Consider the following 17083-nt stretch of genomic DNA (forward strand, 5'->3'; position numbering starts at 1 on the left):
ATAAAAATATTAAATTGTCTGCATTGATAAAATTTGGTTTTGACTTTTAAAATTATGGTTATACTTTGTGACTTCATTCCTTAAAAGGGTACTTTATTTTGATATTGCAAAAACAGGTTTAAATTATGTTTAACGCAATAAAACATTTTAAAGTTCATCAGGCATTTTAGACAATGACCTTGGGCATTCAAATAGAGAACTTGGAACACATTCTCAATACTTTGGGGAAGGACAAAAGATTTTGGTATTTATTTTGTTAATTTTACCAAATGAAACCAAGCCATACAATTTGAGTCAATTAAAAAATCGCAGTGTTTATAATGTATTATATCAGAATGATAAAATAACGAAAACAGTTCTGAGGAAAACTTTTACATGGTCTGAAAATCAAGAAAAATATCTTAAAATAAAAAGAACTGGGCTGGGGAAAGACTAACCTGAAGGTATTATGGAATGTTATAGAAGGTATGAACTGTATTTGCTTTGTTTTTTCATACCTGCAAGCATGATCTGAGAGAGAACTGTAAGATATGTTGCTCTTCATTTAAAAGACTAATGTTTCTTCTAAACAAAATGGATTGTTGTTGTTGTTGTTGTTTTTGTTCTTCTTTGCAGCTCTATGTTAGCCCAGGGTTATATAGGGGTATATTCAAGTCCTTGTTAGTTATTATAAAAATATATCACTGGTTGCCAGTTCCTATATAGATGATTTAATCCTGTTTCTTTCAGGCCAATAGGTTTGAAATGGCCAGAACTGTCCACCTCTGCTAAGGTTGACAGCTGTGTTTAGTTTTCCATTTAGTGCTAAATGAAACTTTTCTCCTTTTTGCTTTTTTGCTGTTCAGTCTTAATGCAATATCATAGGATGAGTAAGATTTGCTAGCCCTTCTATGTATTGTATCTGATTGAAATAATACAGGATGAACACTTCATAGAAAATAGAGACAAACTCCATAGCAATAAACAATGGGAATTAGTTGGAAATCAGGTGGGAAAATTCTGTAGACATCTTCTGTCTAATTCCTCCTGATTAGGGTCAATGGGTCTGTAGGGGATTACCAAAACAAATTTATTAGGATACCAACAGCCCAGTCCAAAGATCAATACCAAGTAGCAACATGAAGTCAGAAAAAGCTGCAAGACTCAGGTGAATTGCCTGGAGAAGTTCTCTGGAATGTTTCTCTCCTCAAAGTCAAGTGTCAGAGAACTAATACCAGTGCAGACACGTCAACCCAAAAAACGAAGCCTCACTGTGTGGGAACCTATATATATAAATCTTCTCCTCAGAGTCCTCCCAGAGATGGTCTGAGCTGCCCAAAGTCACACCCCTTGATGTTACGGGTCAGAGCAAAATATCACATGCTCTCCCACCAGGAAACCTAGAGCAAAACATCATGTGCCCCACTTGCAGTAAAACATCACATGACAAAACTGAGTCTTCAGGGAAACCAGAAACTTCCACATCACATATTTATTTCTGTTTTAAAATATATATATATATATATTTACCTTTTACATTAACAATCCACACACAATAAGAATAATTATAATTATGGGAACCATAAGACTAGAACTATATGTCAAATAACACTCAAACAAAACTACATTAAATTTCTATCAATAAATAATAATTAAACAAAATAGCTTTTACATTTCCAAAGTCATACAAAATAACCTAAATTTCTATCAATATACAATAGTCACACAAAATAACCTTAAATTTCTATCCACATACAATACAAAATAACCTTAAATTTTCACAAAATAACCTTAAATTTTTATCAATATACATTAATTCATACCTAGGCAAAGTAACACATCAAATGACCAAAAACATCCTCCCCACCTTTTGAGAATGGGAATATCCTATATGCAAAGACATCTTTTGAGTACCCTATGAAAATCTGGGATATTGGCCATGTCCCATGAAAACTAGCTGAATATTTGTTTTCCATTATTTCTGTTGTCTGGTCTCTGTGATGTGTCTAGTCTCTGTGTTGTCTGTCCAGTCTCTGTGTTGTCTGTCCTTTGGGCTAGCTCTCTTGAAAATGATTTGCATGCAAATTTTAGAAAAATCAGTAATTGAGGTAAAACAAAACAAAACAGAACAAGTTTGCAGGAGTGAATCACTTGGGCTATTTGCTTTGTGAAGACCCTCATGGCTCAGGTGATGAGAGGTTTTCTCTGGTCAAAACTAATCTATATAATTTTTTTGGTAAGCATATTTTGACATTCCCTGTAGATACATAAGCCTAACCAGATCCCCATCTCATAACTATTGCAGATTTCCATCCTATTACCGCATCCTTAAAGTATATTGGTTGACCTAGATCTTCAGTGGTTTTTTGTTTGTTTGTTTGGGGTTTTTTTGTTTGTTTGTTTGTTTTTAGTAACCCAGTGTCTCTCAGGTGCTGTTGTTCCTTTTTTTCCAAACATCAAGAAAATTTAGAATTAACAAAGCATTATTTAGTTTGTCCCTGGGTTTTTTTTTTTTTTAACTTTTCCTTTTTGTTTAATAAACGTCTCTTCTAAGGTGAGATTGGTCCTTTCTTCAACTCCTTGTCCTGTAGGATTGTAATACCTGTAATGTGCTTTATATTGTAATATGCAAAGAATCATAGGATGAGTAATATTTGCTAGCCCTTCTATGTATTGTATCTGATTGAAATAATACAGAATAAATACTTCATAGAAAATAGAGACAAACTCCCTGGCAATAATCAATGGGAATCGGTTGGAAATCAGGTGGGAAAATTCTTCCCAATGTTACAGATATGGTTTAGAAAAAGAGCCATTGTGATAATTTGCCTTAGCCATTGTGATTGTGTGCCTCAGAAAAGGTCAGCCCACCCTGCTAAACTTTACCCAATTCTGTAAAGGCAAGGCTTATGGTCCCTGCTTGCTGCCATGGAAACCCCCTGATCACAGACTTTCCCTTTAAAAATCCTGTTCACTCAGAGCTCAGGGTCCGACTTCTCTACTGCTGTGTTAGTGAGACTTGGGTCCTGAGTTTAATCGCTCTTGTAATAAAGCTCTCTTGCAATTGCATTGAGTCATCTCCTGGTGGTCTCTGAGGGTCCAGTGAACCTGGCATCACAGTAGTAGGCCTTTTATTTGAAAAGGGAAACAGTTTTGCCTTCCTTACAGGCTTCATGTTAGTTGTTTATTTTATTATAAATAGTTGGATAAAAAGATATAAAATTTATATAAAATTTAAGGATCTGGAGAAAAGTTTCAGAGATAAAAAATTAATGAAAGGTTCTAAATAAATATTTTAAGGCAATGTTTCAGATTTCTCCTCCCTTCTTTGCTATTGATATGCTTATATTGTTATAAGATTTCAGAAGTATAGGCTTATAATATTGATTAATAAAATTGGGATACAGTGATGGAACACTGACTGCTTATTTTCCAGTCACAATCTTGAGATTTTAATTTTCTCTTGGTTGTCTTCTGGAGATAGACTTAAAGATGCATTTCATCATGCTCAGATTATCTGTCCAAAATGTTTATTTGACCCAAAAAGTCAGAGATTTTACTATGGCATTTTGAATATCTGTGACTTTGGAGGTAGACTTTGATACAGGATTTAGGAATATTTTAAATTTATTTCTTCTAGTTGTTTTGTTAAGGAAAGCCCAAGCATTCAGAGTTTAATACTAAAGCCATTAATGTATATCTGCCAAAATTTTCAGTGTAACATGGAGATGGGGACGAAAAGTAAATGCTGAGTGTATAAAAAATGGCCAAGCTCCATTGGTGCTGATTACAATTAAAATGTTAAAGTTTCAGACCATGGACACATTTAAATTTTTATAAAGTTTGCTAAAGAAATAGCTAAGAAGAATTGGCACTCATTCCATTGGATGCAGTTTTATCTTATTTTTCTGAGTCTTTTTATATATTTCCTTTCGCAAACTCTAACTTTTAGCATTTATTAGACAATTTTTAGTTTTTGTGTCTAGTTTGAATTTGCCTCAGCAGATTTTCACCTGGTTGAGACTGCAAACTGACATCTGACATCTGAACTTGCTAGAAGCTGACTTGATTGCTCACTGCCTCCTCAGATAGATCAACAACTAACCAGAGGCTTCTGAGGACCACCCCATTCCCAGGCTTTGGCTGGCATTTCAGCCTCCCTAGCCCCTGATGCCAAAGGTCCTATTGTCACATTGAATACATTTTAGAAGAAGAGACCACTGGCCCAAAATCCTACCTACAGGCTGAAATGCTAAGTCAAAGGGGGGGCCCTGACATTAGCTATTATCTTGGGGACATACTTAGCTGGAGCAGAAACTAGTACTGCAATACTGCAATTCTTTTGTTCAGTTTTGGATCATGCTTGCTTAACAAGTTCTTAGGATATATTAGGCAAAGACTACAGTTGATGGTAATGAGAACCCAATACTGCCAGTTAAAATCTGTCCATGGAATGTAAGAGCCCAAGATTGGCCTCTTTATTTACAAGAAAGGGGGTGGGAAATGAAGAGTTAAAGTTATCCTGAATGACTCCGTTTTGAAATGAGGAGCCATCTTGATTGGGGGCTGAACTCAAGTATCAGGAAATATCACACAATGTGCCCCTGGCAGAAAACAAATTTAGCTCTTCTAGCAACGGCCTACAGGAAATATCACAGAATAAATGTTTATTAAAAAAATAGAGACAATCTCCCTGGCAATAATTAATAAGAATCATTTGGGAGTATTCTCCCCAAAATTTCAGATGTAATTTAGAAGAATGGAAATTGTGCTTATTTAAAGAGTCACCTCTCCCCTATGGCTTTTACTCAATCCTGTAACATCAAGGCATGAACCCAGATATTTTCTGTCATGGAAACAGATCAATCCCCCCGCTTGCCGTCAAGCAAAGCTCCTGCTTGCAATCTTTCCCTTTAAAAACCCTGCACACTCAGAGCTCAAGATCCCACTTCTCTACTGCTGTGTCAGTGAGACTTGGATGAGGTCACTCCCTCTTCTGATAAAGCTCTCTTGCATGGAGTCATCTCCTGGTAGTCTCTGAGCGTCCCATGATCGCGGTATTACAACCTGAATTCCTTTGGCATTCACTTCCCAAAGAGAACCATCCCACAAAGTGCACCTTCCCTTTTCTCACTCAAAGAATGAGAACCTTTATGATCAGAGCCCAAGCTTCCTGCTCCAGAGGATTGCAGCTCTCCTGTAAGAGGCTGCTCCCACTCTCCTGAGGCATGCTCTTCTCTGCACAGGATGCAAAATTAGGAGCACATTGCTTACAAAGGAGGTGACTTGAATTGATCACCTGCAAAAATTCAAGGGACAGATTTGAGAAAAGGAATACCAGTTACCCTAACCTTAAAGCCACCTGGAAACCACTTAGTAGACACACTCTAGAAATCTAACTGAGGAGCCAAAAGTCAAAGGATCAAAGCCAATTGACTGATTTATGCTGTACTGAGGGATGAGCAACATTGGAGCCAGACTCACAAGAGTTCTAGGCTGGGAACTGCTGAGCTGATTGAATCACAGAAACTATTTCTGTGTTCTGTAAGCTGAGTGAATCTCTCCAAGATGTGAAGAACTGAGCAGAAAAAAGAGATGTAGGTTCCATTTTACACATCACTTTACAGAATGGGAAACATCACACAGCACAATCTTGGGTACTGTTGACTATATGCTGCACCTTTGGAAACCTGAATAATCTCTTACTACTAAGGCCCAGCAGAGGAATCGTCAGTTCTAAGGTTGAAGAAGACTGAATTCACCAATGGAGAATGCAGAACATGAGGTGTTGAGTACCTGAATTCTGTGATTGAATTGAAAACCTCCCAGAGAGTCATAAACCACACCTTCAGTTAGATCTGGGAAAGTATTTCCAAGGAGGATTCTCTGAGGGAAAAGTATAAGACCATTAACAAAACTGGGAGGAGCCATCACACAGACTACTGGTCTGTTTGGAATAAAAGGCAGAAAGAATCCCACATTCACAGCTTCCTGCACAACATATACGAGATCATCCTCTTGTCTTCCATGCTGTGAAGACTCAGACCTCTGACAAGGTAGAGACAACACCCTTCCCTGATTATGTTCCTGGAAGGGATGAGTGTAACACTGTCACAAGTGTAAACAATATCTGGACAGAGACTGACTTCATCCTTTTTATGGAATATTGACCAAAGTATGCTCAATACAGTTGTGATGTCCATTTATGTTCCCAATAGGACAACTTCAGGAACTTAGTAAAATACAAAACAGCAGGGCACAACTTTTAGAAGAATTTTGCTTGACATGAATTAGGTAGACCCAGTTCAAATGCAGATTTTTGCAGTAGGAAAACACACACACCTTTAATCCAGATCTTGGGGCTACAAGACACACCTCTAATTGGGCCACGCCTTCTACTATAAGCCTATACAAGCACATGAAGTCGGAAACTCTGGTTCTTTGCCTGCTTGCCCTCAACTTGATAGCAAGTGGATCACTTCACTGGCAGTAGAGCCTACTTGTTCAGAAGTCCAGCATATATACTGAAGACACCTGAGACTTCTAGACTTTTGGATTAAGTAAGTACTGGCTTTAACTATTGTGGGATCAGCTGGACTGCAGTTTGTAAGTCATTGTCATAATTCCTCTTTCTGTATGTATATAGAGAAGTTCATTCTGTACATTGTTACTCTACAGGACCCCAACTGAAACCACATGAATGAAATGAGAGTCTCTAATATTTTCCATTCTTCAGAAGTTGGATATGAAAGCTAAATCTAGTTATTATTGACCTAAGTGTCAAGATACACCACACACACACACACACACACACACACACACACACACAGAAACAATTTAGCAGTGGCTAGTGGCTGGTGCTAACTTCTCTGACTAATGTTCAAGTCTAGATAAATATTTTCAGAGAGATACAAATGTCCAAAGTCATAGAAAGGGGAACCTAGGAGAATTTGAAACTAAACTTTAATAATTATCTATAATTTTGTCATTCATGGTAAAGACATAAGAAATCCTAACTCTTTTTGTGTGTTTGTTTGTTTGTTTGTTTGTTTGTTTGTTTTTCTGGTCCAGTTTAACTTCTAAGCTACCTCCAGGAGAAATGTCTGACAACTTGGTAGCTGAGAGCCGGGGCTCCGCACAGATCACCGTCCAGACATTTTCCTTCAGGTGGACCATAAGCAACTTCTCCTTTTGCATGGAGGAAATGAGGGAAACCATTGAAAGTGCGAGTTTCTCATCAGGAGCCAATGACAAACTGCACTGGAGTTTGAGTGTAAACCCCACTGGGAGCGATAAAGATAGCAAAGATTACGTGTCAGTTCATCTACTCTTGCTCCGCTGTCCAAAAAGCCCTGTTTGGGCGAAGTTCCACTTTTGGATCATAAATGCTGAAGGAGAGAAATGCCTAGGACTATGGAGCCAAATTGTCTTTAGGTTTGTGCCTGGTGGTGGCTGGGGATTCAAAAAATTCATCCTTAGAGATTTCCTGTTGTCCCAGGCAGAACACCTTCTTCCTGAGGACCACCTCACCCTCCTGTGTGATGTGTATGTGGTTCAAGACTCCTGCAGCACTCCAGGACAGAACATGATATCAGCAATCAAGGTTCCAAGCTGCACTTTGACAGATGAGCTAGGAGCACTGTGGAAGAATTCCCGATTCACAGACTGCTGTTTCTTGGTATCTGGTCAGGAATTCTGGGCTCACAAGGCCATCTTAGCAGCTCGATCTCCAGTTTTCAGAGCCATGTTTAAAGATGACATGGAGGAGAGGCAGAAGAACAGAGTTGAGATCAAGGACCTGGAGCCTCAAGTCTTCAAGGAGATGATGGGCTTCATTTACACGGGGAAGGCACCAAACCTCCACACCATGGCCACTGGTGTGCTGGCAGCTGCTGACAGGTATGGCCTGGAGCGCTTGAAGGTCATGTGTGTGGATGCCCTCTGCAGGGACCTCTCAGTGGAGAATGCTGCTCACACTCTCATCCTGGCTGACCTCCACAGTGCAGAGCAGCTGAAAATGCAGGCACTGGATTTCATTACACTTCATGCTTCTGAGGTCTCTGAGACTTCCGGGTGGAAGGTCATGGTGGATTTCCATCCCCAGTTGCTGGCTGAAGCATTCCACGCCCTGGCTTCTGCACAGAGCCCTTTCCTGGAACCCCCTCTCAAACGCCTGAAGAGATAGATGTTAGCAATGCTTCCTTGTGACCTACAACTGTCTTCCTGAAGTAGCAGCCACTATTGTTACCAGCAACTCCCAGGTAGACTATGGCATTAGTGCGGCGTTTACATTGAATCTTGGGAAGGAGAGTGTCATGGCTCAGGATTTAGGACCCCGGGGAAGAAGGTAGAATGCTATTCAGCTGGACAGCCCTGGGTTCTTGCTTATTCTACCTCAAATCTACCTTGTTGCTGTACTGATGTGATAGTTGTCAAATGAGTTGGAAACTGAGTTTGAACTCAGTTGATTGCAACAAATGCATCTCAACAGTGGTTCTTTGGGCTGAGACATGTCTGGATTGGACTGAAGAGAACCCATGATCAGGGGCTCAGAGCAAAGGGAAAAATAGAAATGAACCTGTAATGATACGAGAAGGGACAGACTTTTTTTTTTTAAGCTCAGGTTGTAAGGACTGAAGGGATAACTTCATTGGGAAGAGCACCTGTTGCTCTTGCAGAGGACACCTGGACACTTCGAAGCAAAGACAGGAGAGGTTTCAACCATGATTAACTGGATATACACAGGGTCAGAGAGACTTTCTTGTTTCCATGGGCATATACCTTTCTGTATACAATACCTTGCAAATAAAATGCAAAATGAAAAAAATGATGAAGTTCATTGTGTGTTTTCATGGTTTCTTTGTTTAGGGAAGACAAGTTTAGTGCATCAAGGTCTGCTCAGCTGTGGAGGTTTGTGCAGACTCCTCAGTGCCCCAGGCGTATTAAAACCCTTTCTCCTCTTTCTTATCACTCAGTGTCTACTGCTGCAACTCATTTTTCCTTCTTTCATTCATTACTTACTTACTTGACTTTACATCATAAGATGATCAATCCTCATTCAGAAAGGAAATGGGGCAGACATCAGAAAAAAAAGTGAAATCAAGTAACAAGACAAGAGCCTACAACAGAGAGCCCTTGAAAGACTCTACCTGGCAGGGTATTAAAGCAGATGCTAAGACTGATAGAAAAACTTTGGGCAGAGTGCAGGCAATCTTATGTAAGAAAGGGGAAATAGAAAGACCTGGAAGTGTCTGAAGTTCCAAAAAGAAAACAACAGAATCAAAAATTCTGTGCTCAGTGGTCTTTTCTGAGCCTGATACACCTACCAGATTCCATTTATAAAGATAACTTAAAACCCTTGCACAGGTGTAGCCTGTGTAGCTCAGTCGCCAAACGTGCACCTTAGTAAGGGGAACAGGGGCTGTCTCTGACATGAACTCAGTGGCTGGCTCTTTGATCACCTCTCTGTAAGGGAGTGGGGTTCAGCATGACCTGGCCACAGAGGAAGACCTTGAAAGACAGTCCTGATGAGACCTGATAGGCGAGGGTCAGATGGCAGGGGAGGATGTCCTCCCCCATCAGTGGACCGAGGAAGGGGCATGGGAGGAGATGATTGATGGAGAGAAGGAAGGATTGGGAAGGATTGAGGGTGGAGGCTACAGCTGGGATACAAAGAGAATAAACTCTAATAAATAAAAAATTATATTTAAAAAATCTAGGGAGGAAAGAGAAACCATGAAACAGAACAACTACTCCACAAAGGCATCCAGAAATCAGCACCTAGACCTGTAATCATTCCAATCCCAGATTTGTAGGCTTAGATTTTTCACCAAACCTACTTTATTTGGGGTTGTCATACAACTTTAATGCTCTTTCAATCCCTATCCCCATCCTAAGTAGAAGATTAGAAGGGAAAAGGGCTGTAGACCGCTTCTGTCTACTTCCTCCTGATTAGGGTCAATGGGTCTGTAGGGGGTTACCAAAACAAATTTATTAGGATACCAACAGCCCAGTCCAAAGATCAATACCAAGTAGCAACATGAAGTCAGAAAAAGCTGCAAGACTCAGTTGAATTGCCTGGAGAAGTTCTCTGGAATGTTTCTCTCCTCAAAGTCAAGTGTCAGAGCACTAATACCAGTGCAGACACGTCAACCCAAAAAACGAAGCCTCACTGTGTGGGAACCTATATATATATATATATCTTCTCCTCAGAGTCCTCCCAGAGATGGTCTCAGCTGCCCAAAGTCACACCCCTTGATGTTAGGGGTCAGAGCAAAATATCACATGCTCTCCCACCAGGAAACCTAGAGCAAAACATCATGTGCCCCACTTGCAGTAAAACATCACATGACAAAACTGAGTCTTCAGGGAAACCAGAAACTTCCACATCACATATTTATTTCTGTTTTAAAATATATATATATATATGTATATATATTTACCTTTTACATTAACAATCCACACACAATAAGAATAATTATAATTATGGGAACCATAAGACTAGAACTATATGTCAAATAACACTCAAACAAAACTACATTAAATTTCTATCAATAAATAATAATTAAACAAAATAGCTTTTACATTTCCAAAGTCATACAAAATAACCTAAATTTCTATCAATATACAATAGTCACACAAAATAACCTTAAATTTCTATCCACATACAATACAAAATAACCTTAAATTTTCACAAAATAACCTTAAATTTTTATCAATATACATTAATTCATACCTAGGCAAAGTAACACATCAAATGACCAAAAACATCCTCCCCACCTTTTGAGAATGGGAATATCCTATATGCAAAGACATCTTTTGAGTACCCTATGAAAATCTGGGATATTGACCATGTCCCATGAAAACTAGCTGAATATTTGTTTTCCATTATTTCTGTTGTCTGGTCTCTGTGATGTGTCTAGTCTCTGTGTTGTCTGTCCAGTCTCTGTGTTGTCTGCCCTTTGGGCTAGCTCTCTTGAAAATGATTTGCATGCAAATTTTAGAAAAATCAGTAATTGAGGTAAAACAAAACAAAACAGAACAAGTTTGCAGGAGTGAATCACTTGGGCTATTTGCTTTGTGAAGACCCTCATGGCTCAGGTGATGAGAGGTTTTCTCTGGTCAAAACTAATCTATATAATTTTTTTGGTAAGCATATTTTGACATTCCCTGTAGATACATAAGCCTAACCAGATCCCCATCTCATAACTATTGCAGATTTCCATCCTATTACCGCATCCTTAAAGTATATTGGTTGACCTAGATCTTCAGTGGTTTTTTGTTTGTTTGTTTGGGGTTTTTTTGTTTGTTTGTTTGTTTTTAGTAACCCAGTGTCTCTCAGGTGCTGTTGTTCCTTTTTTTCCAAACATCAAGAAAATTTAGAATTAACAAAGCATTATTTAGTTTGTCCCTGGGTTTTTTTTTTTTTTTTTTAACTTTTCCTTTTTGTTTAATAAACGTCTTTTCTAAGGTGCGATTGGTCCTTTCTTCAACTCCTTGTCCTGTAGGATTGTAATACCTGTAATGTGCTTTATATTGTAATATGCAAAGAATCATAGGATGAGTAATGTTTGCTAGCCCTTCTATGTATTGTATCTGATTGAAATAATACAGAATAAATACTTCATAGAAAATAGAGACAAACTCCCTGGCAATAATCAATGGGAATCGGTTGGAAATCAGGTGGGAAAATTCTTCCCAATGTTACAGATATGGTTTAGAAAAAGAGCCATTGTGATAATTTGCCTTAGCCATTGTGATTGTGTGCCTCAGAAAAGGTCAGCCCACCCTGCTAAACTTTACCCAATTCTGTAAAGGCAAGGCTTATGGTCCCTGCTTGCTGCCATGGAAACCCCCTGATCACAGACTTTCCCTTTAAAAATCCTGTTCACTCAGAGCTCAGGGTCCGACTTCTCTACTGCTGTGTTAGTGAGACTTGGGTCCTGAGTTTAATCGCTCTTGTAATAAAGCTCTCTTGCAATTGCATTGAGTCATCTCCTGGTGGTCTCTGAGGGTCCAGTGAACCTGGCATCACAGTAGTAGGCCTTTTATTTGAAAAGGGAAACAGTTTTGCCTTCCTTACAGGCTTCATGTTAGTTGTTTATTTTATTATAAATAGTTGGATAAAAAGATATAAAATTTATATAAAATTTAAGGATCTGGAGAAAAGTTTCAGAGATAAAAAATTAATGAAAGGTTCTAAATAAATATTTTAAGGCAATGTTTCAGATTTCTCCTCCCTTCTTTGCTATTGATATGCTTATATTGTTATAAGATTTCAGAAGTATAGGCTTATAATATTGATTAATAAAATTGGGATACAGTGATGGAACACTGACTGCTTATTTTCCAGTCACAATCTTGAGATTTTAATTTTCTCTTGGTTGTCTTCTGGAGATAGACTTAAAGATGCATTTCATCATGCTCAGATTATCTGTCCAAAATGTTTATTTGACCCAAAAAGTCAGAGATTTTACTATGGCATTTTGAATATCTGTGACTTTGGAGGTAGACTTTGATACAGGATTTAGGAATATTTTAAATTTATTTCTTCTAGTTGTTTTGTTAAGGAAAGCCCAAGCATTCAGAGTTTAATACTAAAGCCATTAATGTATATCTGCCAAAATTTTCAGTGTAACATGGAGATGGGGACGAAAAGTAAATGCTGAGTGTATAAAAAATGGCCAAGCTCCATTGGTGCTGATTACAATTAAAATGTTAAAGTTTCAGACCATGGACACATTTAAATTTTTATAAAGTTTGCTAAAGAAATAGCTAAGAAGAATTGGCACTCATTCCATTGGATGCAGTTTTATCTTATTTTTCTGAGTCTTTTTATATATTTCCTTTCGCAAACTCTAACTTTTAGCATTTATTAGACAATTTTTAGTTTTTGTGTCTAGTTTGAATTTGCCTCAGCAGATTTTCACCTGGTTGAGACTGCAAACTGACATCTGACATCTGAACTTGCTAGAAGCTGACTTGATTGCTCACTGCCTCCTCAGATAGATCAACAACTAACCAGAGGCTTCTGAGGACCACCCCATTCCCAGGCTTTGGCTGGCATTTCAGCCTCCCTAGCCCCTGATGCCAAAGGTCCTATTGTCACATTGAATACATTTTAGAAGAAGAGACCACTGGCCCAAAATCCTACCTACAGGCTGAAATGCTAAGTCAAAGGGGGGGCCCTGACATTAGCTATTATCTTGGGGACATACTTAGCTGGAGCAGAAACTAGTACTGCAATACTGCAATTCTTTTGTTCAGTTTTGGATCATGCTTGCTTAACAAGTTCTTAGGATATATTAGGCAAAGACTACAGTTGATGGTAATGAGAACCCAATACTGCCAGTTAAAATCTGTCCATGGAATGTAAGAGCCCAAGATTGGCCTCTTTATTTACAAGAAAGGGGGTGGGAAATGAAGAGTTAAAGTTATCCTGAATGACTCCGTTTTGAAATGAGGAGCCATCTTGATTGGGGGCTGAACTCAAGTATCAGGAAATATCACACAATGTGCCCCTGGCAGAAAACAAATTTAGCTCTTCTAGCAACGGCCTACAGGAAATATCACAGAATAAATGTTTATTAAAAAAATAGAGACAATCTCCCTGGCAATATTTAATGAGAATCAGTTGGGAGTATTCTCCCCAAAATTTCAGATGTAGTTTAGAAGAATGGCAATTGTGCTTATTTAAAGAGTCACCTCTCCCCTATGGCTTTTACTCAATCCTGTAACATCAAGGCATGAACCCAGATATTTTCTGTCATGGAAACAGATCAATCCCCCCGCTTGCCGTCAAGCAAAGCTCCTGCTTGCAATCTTTCCCTTTAAAAACCCTGCACACTCAGAGCTCAAGATCCCACTTCTCTACTGCTGTGTCAGTGAGACTTGGATGAGGTCACTCCCTCTTCTGATAAAGCTCTCTTGCATGGAGTCATCTCCTGGTAGTCTCTGAGCGTCCCATGATCGCGGTATTACAACCTGAATTCCTTTGGCATTCACTTCCCAAAGAGAACCATCCCACAAAGTGCACCTTCCCTTTTCTCACTCAAAGAATGAGAACCTTTATGATCAGAGCCCAAGCTTCCTGCTCCAGAGGATTGCAGCTCTCCTGTAAGAGGCTGCTCCCACTCTCCTGAGGCATGCTCTTCTCTGCACAGGATGCAAAATTAGGAGCACATTGCTTACAAAGGAGGTGACTTGAATTGATCACCTGCAAAAATTCAAGGGACAGATTTGAGAAAAGGAATACCAGTTACCCTAACCTTAAAGCCACCTGGAAACCACTTAGTAGACACACTCTAGAAATCTAACTGAGGAGCCAAAAGTCAAAGGATCAAAGCCAATTGACTGATTTATGCTGTACTGAGGGATGAGCAACATTGGAGCCAGACTCACAAGAGTTCTAGGCTGGGAACTGCTGAGCTGATTGAATCACAGAAACTATTTCTGTGTTCTGTAAGCTGAGTGAATCTCTCCAAGATGTGAAGAACTGAGCAGAAAAAAGAGATGTAGGTTCCATTTTACACATCACTTTACAGAATGGGAAACATCACACAGCACAATCTTGGGTACTGTTGACTATATGCTGCACCTTTGGAAACCTGAATAATCTCTTACTACTAAGGCCCAGCAGAGGAATCGTCAGTTCTAAGGTTGAAGAAGACTGAATTCACCAATGGAGAATGCAGAACATGAGGTGTTGAGTACCTGAATTCTGTGATTGAATTGAAAACCTCCCAGAGAGTCATAAACCACACCTTCAGTTAGATCTGGGAAAGTATTTCCAAGGAGGATTCTCTGAGGGGAAAGTATAAGACCATTAACAAAACTGGGAGGAGCCATCACACAGACTACTGGTCTGTTTGGAATAAAAGGCAGAAAGAATCCCACATTCACAGCTTCATGGCTCTGCTTCCTGCACAACATATACGAGATCATCCTCTTGTCTTCCATGCTGTGAAGACTCAGACCTCTGACAAGGTAGAGACAACACCCTTCCCTGATTATGTTCCTGGAAGGGATGAGTGTAACACTATCACATGTGTAAACAATATCTGGACAGAGACTGACTTCATCCTTTTTATGGAATATTGACCAAAGTATGCTCAATACAGTTGTGATGTCCATTTATGTTCCCAATAGGACAACTTCAGGAACTTAGTAAAATACAAAACAGCAGGGCACAACTTTTAGAAGAATTTTGCTTGACATGAATTAGGTAGACCCAGTTCAAATGCAGATTTTTGCAGTAGGAAAACACACACACCTTTAATCCAGATCTTGGGGCTACAAGACACACCTCTAATTGGGCCACGCCTTCTACTATAAGCCTATACAAGCACATGAAGTCGGAAACTCTGGTTCTTTGCCTGCTTGCCCTCAACTTGATAGCAAGTGGATCACTTCACTGGCAGTAGAGCCTACTTGTTCAGAAGTCCAGCATATATACTGAAGACACCTGAGACTTCTAGACTTTTGGATTAAGTAAGTACTGGCTTTAACTATTGTGGGATCAGCTGGACTGCAGTTTGTAAGTCATTGTCATAATTCCTCTTTCTGTATGTATATAGAGAAGTTCATTCTGTACATTGTTACTCTACAGGACCCCAACTGAAACCACATGAATGAAATGAGAGTCTCTAATATTTTCCATTCTTCAGAAGTTGGATATGAAAGCTAAATCTAGTTATTATTGACCTAAGTGTCAAGATACACCACACACACACACACACACACACACACACACACACAGAAACAATTTAGCAGTGGCTAGTGGCTGGTGCTAACTTCTCTGACTAATGTTCAAGTCTAGATAAATATTTTCAGAGAGATACAAATGTCCAAAGTCATAGAAAGGGGAACCTAGGAGAATTTGAAACTAAACTTTAATAATTATCTATAATTTTGTCATTCATGGTAAAGACATAAGAAATCCTAACTCTTTTTGTGTGTTTGTTTGTTTGTTTGTTTGTTTTTCTGGTCCAGTTTAACTTCTAAGCTACCTCCAGGAGAAATGTCTGACAACTTGGTAGCTGAGAGCCGGGGCTCCACACAGATCACCGTCCAGACATTTTCCTTCAGGTGGACCATAAGCAACTTCTCCTTTTGCATGGAGGAAATGAGGGAAACCATTGAAAGTGCGAGTTTCTCATCAGGAGCCAATGACAAACTGCACTGGAGTTTGAGTGTAAACCCCACTGGGAGCGATAAAGATAGCAAAGATTACGTGTCAGTTCATCTACTCTTGCTCCGCTGTCCAAAAAGCCCTGTTTGGGCGAAGTTCCACTTTTGGATCATAAATGCTGAAGGAGAGAAATGCCTAGGACTATGGAGCCAAATTGTCTTTAGGTTTGTGCCTGGTGGTGGCTGGGGATTCAAAAAATTCATCCTTAGAGATTTCCTGTTGTCCCAGGCAGAACACCTTCTTCCTGAGGACCACCTCACCCTCCTGTGTGATGTGTATGTGGTTCAAGACTCCTGCAGCACTCCAGGACAGAACATGATATCAGCAATCAAGGTTCCAAGCTGCACTTTGACAGATGAGCTAGGAGCACTGTGGAAGAATTCCCGATTCACAGACTGCTGTTTCTTGGTATCTGGTCAGGAATTCTGGGCTCACAAGGCCATCTTAGCAGCTCGATCTCCAGTTTTCAGAGCCATGTTTAAAGATGACATGGAGGAGAGGCAGAAGAACAGAGTTGAGATCAAGGACCTGGAGCCTCAAGTCTTCAAGGAGATGATGGGCTTCATTTACACGGGGAAGGCACCAAACCTCCACACCATGGCCACTGGTGTGCTGGCAGCTGCTGACAGGTATGGCCTGGAGCGCTTGAAGGTCATGTGTGTGGATGCCCTCTGCAGGGACCTCTCAGTGGAGAATGCTGCTCACACTCTCATCCTGGCTGACCTCCACAGTGCAGAGCAGCTGAAAATGCAGGCACTGGATTTCATTACACTTCATGCTTCTGAGGTCTCTGAGACTTCCGGGTGGAAGGTCATGGTGGATTTCCATCCCCAGTTGCTGGCTGAAGCATTCCACGCCCTGGCTTCTGCACAGAGCCCTTTCCTGGAACCCCCTCTCAAACGCCTGAAGAGATAG

General features: G+C 39.8%; 2 protein-coding genes across 2 annotated transcripts; both read left to right on the plus strand.

Annotated features, from left to right (window-relative positions):
• The first annotated feature begins 7072 nt into the window (after positions 1 to 7072).
• LOC110544632 (speckle-type POZ protein-like) lies at positions 7073 to 8164 on the plus strand. Its single transcript, XM_060393305.1, has one exon. It carries the CDS (start codon positions 7079 to 7081, stop codon positions 8162 to 8164), a length of 1086 nt encoding a protein of 361 aa, XP_060249288.1. The 5' UTR covers positions 7073 to 7078.
• Positions 8165 to 15991: 7827 nt separating this feature from the next.
• Positions 15992 to 17083, plus strand: LOC132657088 (speckle-type POZ protein-like). Its single transcript, XM_060393306.1, has one exon. The coding sequence runs from the start codon at positions 15998 to 16000 to the stop codon at positions 17081 to 17083; it is 1086 nt and encodes a 361-aa protein (XP_060249289.1). The 5' UTR covers positions 15992 to 15997.

This window comes from Meriones unguiculatus, chromosome 10 (genome assembly GCF_030254825.1).
Source record: "Meriones unguiculatus strain TT.TT164.6M chromosome 10, Bangor_MerUng_6.1, whole genome shotgun sequence".
In the NCBI taxonomy this organism is placed as follows: Eukaryota; Metazoa; Chordata; class Mammalia; order Rodentia; family Muridae; genus Meriones; species Meriones unguiculatus.

Coding starts and splice junctions, on each gene's coding strand:
- LOC110544632 (XM_060393305.1), top strand. CDS start 7,079: ATGTCTGACAACTTGGTAGCTGAGAGCCGGGGCTCCGCACAGATCACC.
- LOC132657088 (XM_060393306.1), top strand. CDS start 15,998: ATGTCTGACAACTTGGTAGCTGAGAGCCGGGGCTCCACACAGATCACC.